This window comes from Megascapheus bottae, chromosome X, assembly GCF_031878675.1.
Source record: "Megascapheus bottae isolate mThoBot1 chromosome X, mThoBot2.hap1, whole genome shotgun sequence".
NCBI lineage: Eukaryota > Metazoa > Chordata > Mammalia > Rodentia > Geomyidae > Megascapheus > Megascapheus bottae.
Genome location: NC_143547.1, coordinates 2979928 through 2997799, shown reverse-complemented (window position 1 = coordinate 2997799; position 17872 = coordinate 2979928). Strand labels below are relative to the sequence as shown.

The 17872-nt window shown below is 40.6% G+C and overlaps 2 protein-coding genes across 7 annotated transcripts in view; one reads left to right on the top strand and one right to left on the bottom strand.

Moving 5' to 3' along the window:
- The window catches only part of Ofd1 (OFD1 centriole and centriolar satellite protein), a 36668-nt gene extending 36467 nt beyond the window's left edge, over positions 1-201 (bottom strand). The window contains exon 1 of one of the 3 annotated variants that reach the window (XM_090326780.1): positions 4-201. In XM_090326780.1, the coding sequence (XP_090182906.1) occupies positions 4-48 (45 nt within the window). In that variant the 5' untranslated portion in view covers positions 49-201. The remainder of the gene's footprint in view (positions 1-3) is intronic. The other 2 variants (XM_090326778.1, XM_090326779.1) reach the window with 2 other exon arrangements.
- Positions 201-17019, top strand: Trappc2 (trafficking protein particle complex subunit 2). Of its 4 annotated transcripts, XM_090326782.1 has the most exons (6): positions 286-368; positions 4248-4379; positions 7961-8072; positions 11986-12134; positions 13127-13208; positions 15335-17018. In XM_090326782.1, exons 3-6 carry the CDS (start codon positions 7980-7982, stop codon positions 15431-15433), a joined length of 423 nt encoding a protein of 140 aa, XP_090182908.1. In that variant the 5' UTR covers positions 286-368; positions 4248-4379; positions 7961-7979; the 3' UTR covers positions 15434-17018. The 4 variants fall into 4 exon arrangements, with proteins under 4 accessions (XP_090182911.1, XP_090182908.1, XP_090182909.1 ...); XM_090326785.1 differs by lacking the exon at positions 4248-4379 and having other exon boundaries at positions 201-368; XM_090326783.1 differs by lacking the exons at positions 286-368; positions 4248-4379 and adding an exon at positions 4386-4613.
- The last annotated feature ends 853 nt before the right edge of the window (positions 17020-17872 follow it).

Below are 17872 nucleotides of genomic sequence, written 5' to 3'. Positions count from 1 at the left end.
CACACTTCCTTTCTTCGCAGTAGGGAAGGCAGTGCAGAGCCGAGACATCCTGGGGACTTCCAAATGCAGCAGGAAGGCGGAGACTTAGCAGAGAAACGGGGAGCAGCCCTAAGCGTTAGACCCGGAGTTTGGACTGCCCTGATCTTATCCAGCTCCTCCCCAGGGCGCATCAGCCCCACCCGCCTTTGTGTGGATGGCAATGGCGCAGGCAGCCAACTGTCCCAGCCAAGCCAGAAACCCCGCCCATGTATCGCGAGAACACAGCGCGGGCTCTCTCACGGTCCTCTCCTGGACTCTGGGTTGAAATCGTGGAGCGCGGGTCTTTGTCACGTCTGCTGGGCGGTTCCGCTGTGGACATTAGATTACAGGTAGGAATTGGAACGAGGGGGGAGGGGGCGGTCGCTTTGGATCTTTGGGGGACGTCCCAGGCCCCGCGTGACGCCGATGTTAGCCGACTACCTGCTTTCTGCCTCGGCCGGACCAGCCCCGCGGGTCCCCCATAGGCTGACTTAGTCACAGCGCACCTGGACAGTCCACCCTTGCATTTGACCTGGGAAACGTCCCCCACCCTCGCGGAGGCTTGGTTTTGACTAGATCGTTTAACTGACTGTTTGTTAGCGCGGTTCGATCGCCACTGGGAGTGAAAACCTTCTGTCGTGGACTGCAGTGTTGTGCATTGTAGGGAAAGGTTGAACGTATCCCTGGTCTACACCTATTAAATGCCAGCAGCGTTGCGCTGCCTTGTGCAGGTGTAAAACACCCGATGTCCTCTAAGGAGCAAAAATTGCACCCAGTTGAGGAGCCCATGCCTAAATGTTATAGCTCCGTTGTATGCCGTGAGAAAGATAAAACCGGGCGAAGCAGGGGTCCAGGAGGCATAAATCTAATTTACAAAAGAAAAGAAATGACTCAGAGACTAGAATGAAAACATTACAGATAGCGAATTTAAAAGGTAGTTCAGATGCATGGTAGATTAGAAAGGGTTTAGACAAAACATGAGGTGCTTTAACGTAGAAGTGATGAAGGACATATCTGTGGAAAAAGTGTGACTCAAACCTTATAATTTAGATGGGGAGTGAAAAGTAAAGTATCTTAGGAAGGAGAAAGAGAGCAAAGGAATACAGAAGTCAAGAACCATTTGAGGAGATTCTGTCCTGGATACAGTGTATCTAAGTCCTAAGGAACAAAACTGAATCAAGGTCAGCTTTGTGCATAGCATCACAGAGTACAATGAGTTTTGATCTCGTGCTATGGAAGAAGAAAAGTTTCAAAACGTAAGAGACAATGACAGTAATAGACTTCATAGGAGGTTAAAAAAACTCAGGCTTTTGTTGGGTATAATTGTGGAAGAGGCACTTAGTTGGACATTAAATGGATAAGGGAGAATCAGGGAGAGAACAGTCTCAGTTTGAAGAGAGAATAGTAATTTTGGAGTAAAAGTGGTCAAAAAGAGTTTGGGAGAAAAAAACTAGATCACACAATTCTCACAGGATGAATAATAAAATCAAGCAGTGACCACATGAGAGTATCTTCTGAATACACAATCTTGTAGCTAAGACTTTGGTGAAATAATGATGAAACTGTTTCAAAAAGATACCACATTGAAAATGCTGCTAATAAAGTATCAGTACTTGAAGATACACTCTCTCCTACCCAGACCCTTGGTCCTAAAATGGAATAGTGTTAGATGAGATGTTTCCCTAAAAGCAGCAAGTTTCATTTGAGGGAGGGGGGCATTGCTTATATTATTAACAGGAAATTTTGCGATTACAGACCTGTTAAAAAATATTCATACTGTTTCTCATTGCAGTAGACATGCCCTATATCACACAAGGCTCCTGTCTATGAAACAACTGAAACCACTGCTGTCTAGACATAGGTATTTGCAATACAAATGGATCCCATTGGAACTGAGATGTAGGAGGTTCACCTTGCATAACCTGCAACTTGAAATTCTTCAGTAGGAAAGGACTTGCATGTTCATTGAGTTCTACTACTCTGGCACTGGTGGTTTTCTATCTGACCCCTGCACACATTTCACTCCCCAATAACTTCAAATGAACAGCCTTGGGCTTGGCATATAGAACAGCTCTGAGTAAGTGTGTCTAGTACCAAGCTACCAAATATTTGGCCCTCATGTTGGCAGCACACTCTCTCCAAACCCATAACAGCATGAATAGTTGATTGCAGCTGTTTATTGCTAGAACATACTTTATCTGCAATTCTTTCTCAGCACCAGGTCTGGTTGTCATTACCAGGTATTTAGAAGTTGCCCAAGAGAAGAAACCCTTTGTCATTCCTAATCAAATCCCTTTTCTATTAAGTGGCATAATGTTGCCCAACCCACTGAAAGGTCTTTTCTCCCCTTAGTTTAACACAACTCAATTTTTCCTCTGCCTTTTGCTTCTAGAGCATCTCTGGCCTAGATCCTGCCTTTCTCCCATCACACACAGTTTAGAGTTTAGAGATATTGATCCTTTTAAAATGAGTTCCCAGAAATCCCTCCCCAAAGATAATATTATTAGTGAAGACATGGACATTTTCCCAACTTTATTTGGACATAGTTTTTCTCTTAACATAGCCTAAATTGTTTTAGCTTGTTTTTATCCATAATGCACTTAGAGTAAATTAAAATTGGGGGGTTTATTTAGATGAATTGCTCTTAAGCTAATTTTCCCTCCTGCTATTGTTGTGAAGTTGATTTTTTTGGTCAGTTATGGGGCTTGAACTCTGGTCCTGGGCTCTATCCCTGAGCTTTTTTGCTCAAGGCTAACACTCTGCCAATTTGAGCCACAGCTCTACTTCCAGTTTTCAGGCAATTAATAGGAGATAAGAATCTCACAAACTTTCCTGCCCAGATTGGCTTTGAACCATGGTCTCCAGATCTTTGCTTCCAGAGTAGCATGAGCCACCAGCACCAGGCTCAGTTGTTTGTTTTTCAAACTCAAGTACAGGGCTCATTTTGTCTCATTCTATTCAGTTATATCTTATGAATCCACCTAACTGTCCTAGTCATAGCCATTTTACACACTCCAAACTTTTGCCTTAGCATTATCTTTAGATGTGGAAAATTGTCTTTATCCAAGTCACTGATTCAATTCTAGGTGTGATAGGTAGTACCTTTAATTCAGTAGCTACAGGCCTGCATGGGCAGCATAGCAAGAAACCAGGTTGTTGATTATACTGAGATGAACTAGGTTAAGGTCAATTGCAAAGCCTCCCTAAAGATGCTGGACTACAAATTTACTACATAGAACACCCGATGTTCTTTGAGTATTGACACTCAGGTCAACTATAAGTCATCCTTATTCTGCACATAACAAGTGCCCCTGGGCTCCTGGTGTTGTTATAGCTCTGAGAATATAACAGTGAACAGATAAACAACGTGTGGACTCAGAGCATCCTTCTAGGAAGACAATGTAGCCATCACTACAGGCTACAAGTCTTCAGTTTTGTTCTTAGATAACTACCAAATTATCACAGAAACTCATTTACTGACTACCTACTATATTTCCCTTCCAAAACAGGAAAGGTTTGGCCTGGCTTGTTCTCAGTAAAAGTACAGTATGATTAAACAATGACCTATCACATTTTTAAGTAATTTATATTAAATGAGTTTATAATAAAACTTCCTATTGTTATATCTGGCCTCAAATAGACATTTACTACATTTTTATTTTGATGTTTTAGTCTCTCTGAATGTATACAGTTATAGACTAGGAGATAATCTGTTTTCCTGTTTCTGAAAAAAAATAACATTCACCTGTCTCTTTAAGAGTAGGGCACATTTCTGTGCCTAAGCTACATTTGTTAATAGAAGCTTTATAATTTTCCAGGACCTGAAGGCTTGAATTTGTTGAAATGGCTAGATATTTTTAAATAGATTTATTTTGCGGTTTGTACCCTGCCTAACCTGATTTTTTCCAGATCTGCTGTTTGAAAGTCATTCCTAAGAGAAAATGGAAATGAACCACATCTGCATTTTGTTATTTAATGTATACCTAGTGCTTGAAGCAGTTGACCTTTCTTCCCTGCTTTTCCTGATCATCTTCTACAAAGGAATTTGTTTTCCTTGCCATATTTACACACTTTAATCCTATAGGCTTTGCTTTTCTGATGCTAGCCCCATAGATTGCCGCTCCCTGTTTTTGTTACTCAGTGGTGTACTTCTTACATTGTGTATTTCTTCATGTTTAAGACAGCTCCTAATCTCACCAAGTTGATTTTTGTTTTCTCCCTCTCAAAAGAAGTCCAAGTCTCCCTAGTGACACCGAGGGACAGTGAGAGACAGCTTCTATTTGCACCACAATTGAGATTCCTGACTCTCTTCTGTCAGCCACCAAGTCTGCTCCCTTGCCACGGTGGAAATCTCTTCACAGGTACCTTACCAAACTCTGGCAGCTTGTCACGCACATGCTGTTAACCACCTGAACACAATATTCCTCAGCAGTCTTCAGACCCACTCCTAGAACCTCTCAGCACTGGCGCCTTCTGAAGGTTCTTCTCAGCAGCAGAGCAACTTAATGCTGAAATCCTACTTGTCACACCTGCCTCCAGCCTCCCTATTCACCCTGCACCCTTTCTCTGCAGTTCCTTTTGCAAACATTAAGCAGGTGAGGTGTTGGGATTAGTACTGGAAAATAACCCCACCCTGGTCTTTTCCACACTCTCGTCCTCATATTGCTGCAGCTATTTTTGAATTGGCACATCCTGGCCAAAGTGCATTTAGACTCAGAACCCTGGAGGTGAACTACCTTTGGTCTGTCTCGAATAAACTGTGCTGTCCACCTGTATGCTGACACCGCCTTAGTATTGCCTTCCTTTATTCTCATGCCCACGCTTTTAGCTTAGACATGCCTTCACAAATTGCCACAATTGGCGTGATACAACACGAATTTGTTATTTTAGAGTTCTAGAGAAATCTCACATGTCTTGCTAGACTAAAATCAAGCTAGAAGGGCTGTGTGCTTTTCATAACTCTGGAGAGAATCTGTTTTCTATTTTCCATCTTCAAGAGGCTACCTACGTTCCTTCCCTGTGTCCCCTTCATTTCCTTTCAGAGCCATTGATGTTGCATCTTTGTGACTCTTCCCTCCATAAGCCACACTTCTCCCTCACTTTCCTCTGTTGCTTCTTCCTTCTGTGTTGTTTTTTTTGAGACAGGGATTCCCTATTTCATTTTTGTTGGCCTCCAACTTAACCCTCAGTGTCTTGAGTTCTGGGATTGCAGGCTTGAACCAACATGTCTGGCTCCTTCCTTCCAGTTTTAGTGTCATCTGTGACCATACTTCTCTCACTTGAATAGTAGAGGACACTTTTACTACCTTGAGATGAGCGGCTTTAATTCCATCTGCAACCTTAACTCTCCTCTGCCAGGAACCCTAATAGATGCACTGATTCCAGGCATTAGTATGTGGACATCTTGAGAGAGGGATATTATTTATTTATCAGGGAGCAGTTAATTATTTATTACTAATTAAGTTTCTTATTAAGGTAACTATTGATTTACTCCCTTTGGAATAATTGATTTAGAGCTCTGCTGTTCTGTCTGTTTTGTAGCCACTAGCAAGATGTGGCCATTTAGGTTTAAGTCAATTAGAATGAAAAATCAAATGCTTAGGGCCCCCATATTGTACAGTGTGAGTATAGCACCTTTTCATGGCAGAATGTTTATATGTAGACAGCAAAGGGCAAGTATCACTTTATCATCTTTGCCCAAGGCTCAAGATGTGGAAAGCCTATGAGCAATTGCTAAAGATTACAGACATTCCATTGCAGAGATAGTAGAGTTCTTTTCTCCTAGGATTTTCATTTCTTCCACTTCACCTGTCAGGGTTGCTATCACGGAATAAATGGAGAGTTACAGCCCTTCCTGCTTCTTCAGCTGTTTACAAAATCAAGTTTTTGGCAGCTCTAGTCAAGGACAGATTGTATATAAAGAAAGCTCTGTCTCATTTGCCCAGCTGGGTGGTTTGTAACAGAACTCCTGTGCATCTGTCTTTCAGTTCCCTTTTTGTCCATCTTCACACTTAAACACTGTGCTTTTCTCTCATTCCTGGATTCCATAAAGGGACAAGTAAGGGGGGGGTGTTCCTTGCGCATGTGTTTTCTGTTGCTGCTGCTGCTGCTTAATTGTTTGTACTTAAGAAAGCCGTGGTAAACACTAGCCCTGAACCTAATCCAGCAAGAATTCATGATTCATGATATCATTGTTTATGTGGTCCATTTCAAGTTCCCTTTCCTCCTCTTATCAGTTTTCTCTGGAGAATTATTGCCAATTTTCCTAGTTTTGCATAGCTTTTGTGTCATTCTTGATTTACTTTCTTATCCAGTTTTACTATTTCTTTCTCTTTACTATTTCTTTCCTCCCTCTTCCTTTCTCCCTCCCTCTCTCCCTCTACCTCCCCACCCCTTCCTTTCCTTTCCCTTTCTGTTCTCTTTGTCTTTAGTTTTATTTTTCTGCCTATACTGAGGTTTGGACATCAGACCTCTCACTCTCTTTTGGCTTTTTTTTGCCAGTCCTGGACTTGAACTCAGGACCTGAGCACTGTCCTTGGATTTTCTCAAGGCTAGAGCTCTACCACTTGAGCCTCAGCACCATTTCCAGCTTTTTTCTATGTATGTAGTACCGAGGAATCGAACCCTGGTCTTCGTGCATGCTAGGCAAGCACTCTACCACTAGGCCAAACTCCTGGCCCCTCTTTTGTTTTTTTTTTTTTTAATGTTCATAGCTGTTAGCCTACCTCTTGAGTCATACCTCCCACTCTGGCTTTTTAGAGGTTAACTGACTTGTCTCACAGATTGGTCTGCTGGGTCTCTGATCCTCAATCCTCAGATCTCAGGCTCCTCAGTAAATAGGATTACAGATGTGAAATATTGGTGTCTGACTTCTTTTTTCTTCTATACCTTCTTTTTTAATCTTTCTCCTTAACTGGGCAAACTTTTTGTCATTCATGTAACTTGAACTCAGGGCCTGAGTGCTGTTCCTCAGCTCTTTTTTTTTTTTTTTTTGCAAGACTAGCTCCACTTACGGATTTTAGGTAAATCGGGGATAAGAGTCTCATGGACTTTCTTGTCCAGGCTGTTTTTGAACTGTAATTCTCATATTTCAGCCTCCTATGTAGCTAGTAGTATAAACATGAGGCACCAGCACCTGAATCCTTTTTTTAAAGCACTGGAGTTTAAATTCAAGATGTGGTACATACTAGATAGACATTTTACCACTTAGGGAATGCTCTCCCCACCTCTGTTACTTTATTTTTGATTTTTAAGATAGGGCCTTAAATCTTTGCCCCAGGGTCAACCTCAGACATCTACTTATGCCTCTTATGTAGCTAGGATTATGGGTATGTACAACCGTGCTAACTTTTTTGCTAATACTGACTTCAAACTGTGATCCTCCTGATTTCTGCCTTGTAAAGTAATTGCAGTTATAGACATGAGCTATCATACCTGCCTTATAGTTTATTTTTAGTTTCCTCTGAAGGATGCCTCCTGGAAATTTTTAAGGAAAGCTTACTCTTTTCTTTTGCCTTTATTGCCTTTCCATTGTACTTAACTAACCAGTACTTTCTTTCTAAGTGGTAATGCTAATTAATGTTAATGCTAGCTTCTTCAGTCCAGATGAAGCTGAACTTATTCTATTGGACGCATAAAGATCCTTAAGCTGAATGTTCCTGACTTTGGCATCATGAGAATGTTATCTTTATGATTTCATGCTGGAGGTGTTCCAGTTTGTCTTTGACCGTAGAGTACTTTCTATATTTATTTTGTATGGTTCAAAAGTCTTATCTGTAAGAATATACAGGAAAGCCTGCCAAGGTCATGAAGATGTCAAGAAGACACCAACTTGGTATCTACTTCGAAGATGTCAACTTAAAGAACAATTCTAAATTTGCTGTCAATAATTTTTGGATTTCAATATTGAGTGCTAAAAATGTGTTATTTTGTATTTGCTTAGGAACTGTATATTGAAGAGAATGTCTGGAAGCTTCTATTTTGTAATTGTTGGCCACCATGATAATCCAGTTTTTGAAATGGAATTTTTGCCAGCTGGGAAAGCAGAATCCAAAGTGCGTATAGAATCTTAAATTCCATAAGAATTTTTATGCTGTTGTAATATGTAAAAATGGAAAGGTTCTATACAGATGAGACAGTCGAAGCCCACTCCAGTGAAATGGTGTCTCAATTCCCATCCACTGAGGAAACCTAGCCAGGGAAACAAAAATACTGTTTTGTTTCATTAAATCATATTTTTCATGAAGATAGACATAGATCAAGTTATACAAGAAAGGATTAGAAGAAACCTGCTACTCCTCGTTGTGCTAGCACTTGCTGAAAAGCACCTTTTTTTCCGGTGGTTTCTGCAGTGCTGCAATCTGGCAATGCCAGAGGTGATAATCCCTCCTCTTTCCCCTCCCTCCCAATTTCCTCATTGTCTAGAATGGTTCCAAAGGCATAACTTGGTACATACCTTTGAGAGTAAACTCATCAATTCTTTAGAACAGCCCAGTCATTTCCGTTATTTTATGATAATGCATGTTTCTAATAATTTGCTAGCAAGTATGGTGTATGTTTCCTCCAACTTTTACAAGTAGGTTTAATATCCTTTAACCTAAGGTGTTTTTTATTTGAATCAATCTAAATATACAATTTGAAGTCCTGCCATAACAGTACAGTAGAGATTGTGTGCGTGTGTGTGTGTGTGTGTGTGTGTGTGTGTGTGTGTATTCGTTCACTGGTACTAAGGCTTAACTCTGGGCCTTATGCTTTTGCATAAGTTTGCTCGCATTATACCACTTGAGCCACCCTTCCAGTCTGGCATTTTGTTGGTTAACTATAGGTACACGCTTATGAAAACACTGTACTAAAAGCTTTTGTGTAGCTGGGCACCAGTGGCTCATGCCTGTAATCCTAATTACTCATGAGGCTGAGACATAAGGATCATGGTTCAATGAGAGCCAACCAGGAAATCCATGAGACTCTTATCTCCAAGTAACTGCTCAAGTATGGGGCACCACTCTTCAGCAAAAAGCTCAAGGATAGCAGCCAGGTTCTGAATTCAAACCCCAGGTTGGGAAGCAAAAGAAACAAAATAAAACAAAGAACACCCTTGTTTTGAAGTATTTCTGTAGCACCAGTTAGTTTGGGGGCATGGCTACTGAATCAGTTTCTATGGACCCCAGAAGAATTTTGGCAAAAACAGCACATAGAAAAACACTTGATCACTTGATCTCAGTTCTTTTCCTTGCTACTACTCACCTCCTTAAAGAATTTCTACAGTTGTTCTCAGTCTGTTCCTTAAAGTGATGACTAGTAGGAAGTCGTAGAAAACACTGCTGTGAGCCAGAAACCAAGTACATTTCTTAAGGATTCAGTTAGCTTTGTCATGGCAACATGGATGAAGTAAACATACTCTAGCTGTACAAGGGACTTCAGAGCAACTGGCAGCTTTCCCCCAGCCTAGTCATGGGAACAGTTTCCTCAGCAAGCACAAATGTAACAAAATACTAAAACGTGACTAGTGTAAAGCAACAGAAATCTGTTGTCTTGAGTGTGAAATCGGTGTTGGCCTGCCAACCTTCATCTGAAGGTAGTTTCTGAGCTTGTGGCAGCCCAATTCCACATCCCTTCCTCAAGCCTCAACCTTGCTAAGTGGACAGTTTACCATTTGCACCATTATCTTCAGCTCTTTTGGTATTCAGGTATAAGTCAGAGAAAGCGCTTATTTTTGATGAATGTCACCTCCCTTATTCTCTCAGTTTTTCCTTTGCATCCCCACCCACATCATGTCTCAGTACCATTGCTGTAGTTGTTTGCCTCCATTTCTGTGCCTTTTTGTGCCCTGAAAGACAGATAAATATATGAACAAACAAAAGGAAAAGAAACCAAAAACAGCAACGAAGGGGAAAAAAGTCTTGTTTTTATTTCCTATTCATTTTGATAAACATTATTTATAGGATCAGAAGCCCATGGTGTGTGATTGCCTAGAGTCCTGTATAATGTAGCATGTCCTACTGTGTTTTCTTTTTAACCATCCAGTGTATTTACTTGTAGATTTAGAAGCACTTTCTAGCTATCATAAGTGAGGGAAACCATGCAGCCTATATTTCTGTGGATATTTAAGCTTCTTGTATAGCTAGGATGACAACTTTTTATTATTTGAGATGGAGTTTCATGAAGTATTTTTGCTCAGTCTTGAAAGTGAAATCCTCGTGCTCACCACCTCTGGAGTATCTAGGATTACTGACATGAATCACTATACCTGGCTTAAATCTCCTTTTTTGTGTGTGGGTCATGGGGCTTGAACTAGGCCCTGAGCTCTTCAACTCTAGGCTATTACCCTACCCTTGAGCCAAGCCCCACTTCCCGTTTTTGGAGGTTAATTGGAGATAGAGTCTCAGGTCCTTTTGTACCCGGACTGGCTTTGAACCTTGATCCTCAGATCGCAGTCTCCTGTGTAGCTAGGATTACAGGTGTGAGCCACCACACCTGGCTGAATCTCCCATTTTTATAGGGACACCAATTACTGGAATATTCCAGTATGACCTCATCTTAACCATATCTGCAGTGACCTTCTTTCCTACTAAGCCCACAGTCAGAGATACTGGAACTTAGAACTTCAGCGTATGAATTTTGAGGAGGACACTATTCAATCACAACAGGTATTCTTTGAAATTTTATTTTATTTTTTTATGGGTCATAGGGCTTGAACTCTGGGGCCTGGGCACTGTCCCTGAGCTCTTCAGCTCAAGGCTACTGCCCTAGTCCTTGAGCCATAGCCCCACTCTCCCTTTTCAAGTGGTTAATTGGAGATAAGAATTTCACATGCTTTAGTGTCTGGGCTGGCTTTGAATCATGATCCTCAGAGCTCAGCCTCCTGAGTAGCTAGGATTACAGGTGAGAGCCACAGTGTCTGGCTTTTTTTTTTAAGTTGATGTTAGAACTGGAGCTTGAATTCAGGTCCTCGCACTCTGGCTCAGCTTTTTCAATCATAGTTGGTGCTCTACCCTTTGAGCCACAGCTCCAGTTCTGGTTTTTTGCTGTCTAATTAGAAAAAATACTCTTATGGTTTTTCTGTCCAAGCTGACTTCAAACCACTGGTTATTCCAAATCATTGCTTATAGCTGAAATTGCGTTGAGCCTGGTAGCCTCCCATGATTCCCTTATCTTTATGCCATATAAATCCTGTCCATCTGAAAGAGTCCTCGAGTGAACTGACACAAGTTCCAGCCCACCTGCCTGCTGCTTCTCTGGTGCTGCTGCTCAGGATGCTCAATTCTCAGGCCTTTACTCTGAATGCACGGCACAATTTATCTATACCTTCTCCTTCACCACCACCACCTACTTCACCTAAAGGGTTCTCTGATCCACGTCCACTTACATACACAGTTTTCCGATCTCATGTCTTCAATCAAATGTGAGACTCCTAGAGTTGGACTCTACCTTCCCCCCCTTAAATATAGTACTTTTTTCACATGTTTAAATGGTTATAGAATTGTGTCTTCCTTGGAATACACAAAAACATAATTTTCAGTATAGTTTTTTTTTTGTAAACCACTACTGGGAATTGAACTCAGAGCCTCAAACTTGTGCTCAGTCCCCCCAGCCCTGCATTTATGATGTACTCTACCACTTGAGCTGCACCTCCACTTCCAGCTTTTTGCTAGTTAATTGGGAATTTATCTGCCTAGGCTGACTTTGAACCTTGAATCCTCAGATCTCAGCCTTCTGAATAGCTAGGATTACAGATGTAAGCCACTGGCTCCTGATCTTAATATAGTTTTTGAACATATTAATTCACTTTTTTTTTCTTTTTGAGTTTTATATATCATTTCAGACTGAAAAATCATAAAGCTTTTATATAAGTCTTGTGTTAATAATAGTATTTTTCCTCACTATAAAGTCATATACAGAGTTTATAGAATGAGTTGTTATAATCCCGAGGTCATCTGGAAATGTGTGTCACTGTCCTCTGTCATTCAGGATGATCATCGCCATCTGAACCAGTTCATAGCTCACGCTGCTCTTGACCTTGTGGATGAAAACATGTGGCTTTCAAACAACATGTATTTGAAAACCGTGGACAAATTCAATGAGTGGTTTGTGTCAGCATTTGTCACTGCAGGACATATCCTTTCTTTACTAGGAAATATGGCTAATTAAAGGTTGGGTTAACAAACTGTAAGAGTGTAGAAGAAGGCTGAGATATAGCTTAGTGACAAAGCACTTGCCCAAAGCATTTGCCTAGCAAACATCCAGAGTTCCATTCTCAGCACCAAAAAAGGTCGGGGGAGAGGGGAGAAGAGTATGGAACACAGAAGCCAGACTCTGAATTTCTAGACTTAAAAGAGTCACATAAAATGGGAAACTTCCTACTTAATGGGAGGGCTACTTTTAGTAGGCAAAAAATGTTTTATTTATTTTTTAAATATTATTTTTCAAGCTATGTCACATATAAAATGAAGGTTTATCTGAATGATATTAAGAGTGATTTTTCTTTTTTTTTTCTGATGCTGGTCTTGGGACTTGAACTCATGACCTTGTCACAGTCCCTGAGCTGCTTTTGCTCAAGGCTAATGCACTACCATGAGCCACAGCTCTACTTCCAGCTTTTGGGGGTAGTTTTGATTGGAGTCTCACAGACTTTCCTGCCCAAGCTGACTTCAAAGTGTGATGCTCAAATCTCTGCCTCCTGAGTATCTTAGGATTACAGGCATGAGTTACCCATGCTCAGGTTTACATCTGTTTTCTAAATTTATTTTTTTGCAATTTGAATTTGGGGTCTTATGCTTGCTACATGCTCTACTCTTAAGCTGTGTTCCTAGCTTTGTTTTCTAATTTTAAAGATTACATCCTAAGATAAAATTGAGTTGCCTTTAAACCCAGTTTATGTATTCAACAACTGTCCCATTGAAAAACAGAACATATGACTCATTTGAAGAACCTTTTCTGACTTTTTGGTAGTGAATTAGAGATAAGTATCTCATCTCATGGTCTTCAAACTGTTCTCACATTTCAGCCTCTTGAGTAACTAGGATTACAGGCATGAGCCACCAGCCTGGCTAAGTGATTGCTTTTCATTTTTCATTTTTAATAAAGATTATGCCTTAATTTTTTCACATATGAGATTTATTATGCTTCATGATATAAGGCAAGAAGATGGAATAAAGAACTTCTTTACTGATGTCTATGATTTATACATAAAGGTATGGTCTGGTCTGTAATTTCTAAAAGTCTGATTGAAATGGGATTCTAACTTTCACAGGAGACTGTTCTGTTTAAGTATGTTTCTTATGCTGAAGTTGTCATTTTCGACTAGCTCTCACTCAGTGAGAACAAGTTCTGCCAATTTTCCCAAGGGCCAACTATTCACTGCCAAATCAAGTTGTGTTCAGCAAAACAATCATGGTAGTGAGTTTTAGGTTATGGTGAAAGTAAGTCAGTGTCGTTCTTACCCTTTAATTAAGAAGCCTGACTTCATTGCAGATTCCTAAAGAGCAAAGATGCCAGTCTATCTTAGGGAAAATACTTTAAGACTTTTTCCCTTGACTTTACAGATAAGATGCAGTTTCCAAATAACTTGCAGTGATGAATATAGACCACAAATTGGTAGGAAGTGCCTTGGGTTTTGTTTTTTTTTTTTGGTGGCGTATGGGCCATTACCAGTGCTTGAACGCTACCTTACCCTTTTGCATAACTAATTTGCTCAAGGCTGCTGTTCTACCAGTTGAGCTACACCCCCACTCCCAGCTTTTTGCTGGTTAATTGGAGATGATTAGTCTTCCCAGGCTGGCCTCAAACCATCATCGCAGATCTCAGCCTCCTGAGTAGTTAAGATTATAGGTGTGAGCCACTGGTACCTAACAGGAAGTGATTCTTTTATTATCAAATAGCCATTCAAGGACAGTGGTGGCACCTGTTTTGTTTTAATATATATTCGTTTGACAAATGAAGTAGCAATAGGATGTCATAGTTAGACTTTAGTGCCAACAACAGTATATGCTGATGTATGCTCGATATTTAGACTTGAGTTTTACAGATAAAGCACCATAACAAAACTGGACATTTCTAGTCAATGGTGGTGAATATTATTTCTCATGTGCTATAATACACTTGCTGTATCAACTAAGGAACAGTTATTTAGCACTGTGCTGGAATATTGAAAACATGGGTAAAAATCTATTATACAAGGCAGTACATTTCTGTAATCACAGCACTCAGGAGCTGAGACAGGATTATCTATATTTCGAGGCCATTCTGGGCTATACAGTTAGACTGTCTCAAACAGAAGTCACTTTAGGAGTTACTTGCTGAGCACAGGTAGCTCATACCTGTAATCCTAGGTAATCAGGAGAGTAAGATCTGAGGATCATGGTTCAAAGCTATCCCAAGCAGATAAACACAAGAGACTCTTTAGTTCACTATCAAAAAGCTATAAGTGGAGGTATGACTCAACTGAAAACTTCCAGCCTCCAGTGAAAAAGCTAAAGGCAAGCATGAGACTCTGAGTTCATGCCTTATTACTGGCATAAACGTATAGACAAAATAAGTTACTAAGCAGCAATATGCTATAGCTTTTTTTTTTGCCAGTCCTGGGCTTGAGCTCAGGGCCTGAGCACTGTCCTTGGACTTTCTCAAGGCTAGAGCTCTACCACTTGAGCCTCAGCACCATTTTTGGCTTTTTTTCTATGTATGTGGTACCAAGGAATCAAACCCAGGTCTTCGTGCATGCTAGGCAAGCACGCTACCACTAGGCCAAACTCCCGGCCTCTGGTATAGCTTTTTTAAGTCTAAATATATTACAGGTTTTTCATTTGCTTTTGTAGTCCAAAGTGTTCGACAGTCAATCCAATATATTAGATTAGTATTTTACATAAGAGTGAATTTGCACAGGCAATATTTGTCACACATCTATTAGTTTAGCCACAAGTACTTATCAAAACTGATGCACCAGGTCAGGGAATGTGACCTAGTGGTAGAGTGATTGTCTAGATGCATGAAGCCCTGAGTTTGATTCCTTGGTACCATATCCACAGAAAAAGCCAGAAGTAGTGCTGTGGCTCAAGGTAGAATGCTAGCCTTGAGAAAGCACAAGGACAGTGCCTAGGCCCTCAATTCAAACCCCAGGACTGGCCAAAAAAAATAGGAACAAAAACCACTGAAGCACCGAAGGAAAAATTCCTTTAAGGAGATGTGTTGTTTAACAGTGGAACATTTTCAATGAAACTTGCAAATAAAGTCCTCAGACTTTTTATAATTTCCTTTGAAGGACTTGTGATTTGTCATCCTTTTTTGTTTTGATAAGTTTACTAATATTCTCTTCTGTTCCTAGTTTGCAATGAATCCATTTTATGAGCCCAATTCTCCTATTCGGTCAAGTGCATTTGACAGAAAAGTTCAGTTTCTTGGGAAGAAGCACCTGCTAAGTTGAGTGCAGAAAAATCCTGAAGGAAACCAGTCATCACAGTGGGTAATACTCAGGAATGTGTGCATTGTGAGTAAATGTATTAAGCAACTTGGAAAACTTGTCTCTGTCTGTTTATCTAAATGTAATAATTTCCTTAATATTCTAAAATAGTATTATTTCATGTCGATTATCAATATTAATATGCCTGCAGTGTTATTTATGATGTTTGAACAATTTTGAAGTTTTTATTTCAAAAACTGAAACTAAACTTTTGACTTTTAATTCAGGTGGCTTGATCTTGATGTAACAATTCAAAAACAAATATCCTCAAGATTTGGTAGATTTTAAACTAAGATTTTGCAGAAGTAAGCCAGGTACCAGTGGCTCACCCCTCTAAGCCTAGCTACTCAGGCGGCTTTGATTTGAGGATTGCAGTTCAAAGCTGGAGGAAGAGCTATGGCTCAAGTGCTCATATTAATCTTGAGAACAAATTTCAGGGACAGTGCCCATGTCGTGAGTTCAGGCCCCAGGAGCAGCACACACATGCACACTCAAAGATTCTGTAGAAATCAATGAAATTAACAGCATATACTTTGACTTTATTATATACTTTTGGAAATGGCATTTTAAAAAAGCTTACAAAGCCGGGTGAGGTGGCTCACTCTTGTAATCCTAGCTACTCAGGAGGCTGAGATCTGAGGATCAAGGTTCATAGCCAGCCTGGGCACTAAAGTCTGTGAGACTCTTATCTTCACAATTAACCACTAGAAAACTGGAAGTGGCACTGTGGCTCACAGGGTAGGGCGGTAGCCTTGAGCTGAAGAGCTCAGAGTCAATGCCCAGGCCCAGAGTTCAAGCCCCAGGACAGACCAAAAGAAAAAAAAAAGCTTATAATACATGTACTGCTTAAGAATCTGAAGCAAAAAGCTTTTGCAGTGTCAAAATGTTGCATGTCTTGAGAATAGTGATTCTTCTATTGTTTGAATCCTGGACCCATGTAAAATGGACCAACATTACAGTTCACAAAAAAGTATGTTGCCTCTGCCACATGGTGTGCTTAGATTTCCTTTTTCTTAGTAAACCATGGGTTAAATGAAACTCTTGATACCTATACTTAGAAGATAATGTGACTTGAAAACTGTTGCTAAAAATAAGCTTGACAGGTACCTGTTGCTCATGCCTGTAGTTCTAGCTGCTCAGGAGGCTAAGATCTAAGGATCATGGTTCAAAGCCAGCCCCAGCAGAAAAGTTCATGAGACTCTTATCTCCAGGAACCACTAGAAAACTGGGTGAAAGAGCTCAGGGACAGCATCCAGGCCCAAAGTTCAAGTCCTCCCTCCCCCTGCCCCAATAAAAAGCTTGGATTACATTCACATTTGCACTTGGCCTTTTGGTATGTAAATCTGATTTGACTGTAAAATAATATGTCTGTGGAAAATAGAGCCAGAGATTTTTATGTGACACTTAAGAGATCTGTTCAATGAGTAAATTTTGAGCAAGTAAATCTAAGCTTTATCTTGTAATCTTGTATGCTTGTATGTAATTGCTACTGTCGTTTTTACCCTATTGAAATCTTATATAAAGATATATGTCTCATTGTGGCAACTTCATGTCTTTTGGGGGTGTGCATGTGTATGTGTGTGCTGATACTAGGGCTTTGAACTGTTGCTTAGCTTTTTTTCCCTTAAGGCTGGTGCACTACCACTTCAGCTACACTTCTACTTATGGTATTTTGCTGTTTAACTGGAGATAAGTCTCATGGACTTCTCTGCCCTGGTTGGCTTTGAATCACAATCCTCAGATCTCATCCTCCCAAGCAGCTAGATTACAGGTAAGACACAAGTGCTTCAGTGATGTCCCCCTTGAAAGTGCTGCTCAATACCTACCCCACCCATTTTTAGTCCTGCTTCTCTTATTGAGTCTACAAACTAGTATGTTAATCCATTAGATGGCTCAGATCACCTCCAGCTAGGTTGTAGTTGTAGCAATAGGAATGATACTCATGATGGAAAAATCCTAAAGTCCTTTCAGACATGCTAATAGGAGAGCTGCAAACACATAGTTAACTTCCCCGACTTTACTGAGCACATAATCGAAGGGACTGTACTTCCAGCCAATCAGAGGCAGCAGCATGTTCCGGCAAGTACACATAGGAATGAAGAACACCAGATTGTGATGGCCTTTTCTCCATGTATGTGAGAGTGTGATGGTTACCAGGAGTGTGCACCACGTAAATCACCAGCAAATTGTAATGTTCATGTTTGCCTGTGTCACTGGAGTCTAGCAGTGAATGGGACCTCAGGTAGGTCCCATTTAGTGGGATAGCACTCTTATGGGCACAGAGCTGGGTTTGCTTAGCAAGAGCTGTGAACTGGAAAGTCGGGGCCCTGAACACTGACAAAGCTAAGCTGCCAAACTTAGACATGGTAAGTAACGTCTCTGAAGATTCTGGAGCACGAGTGA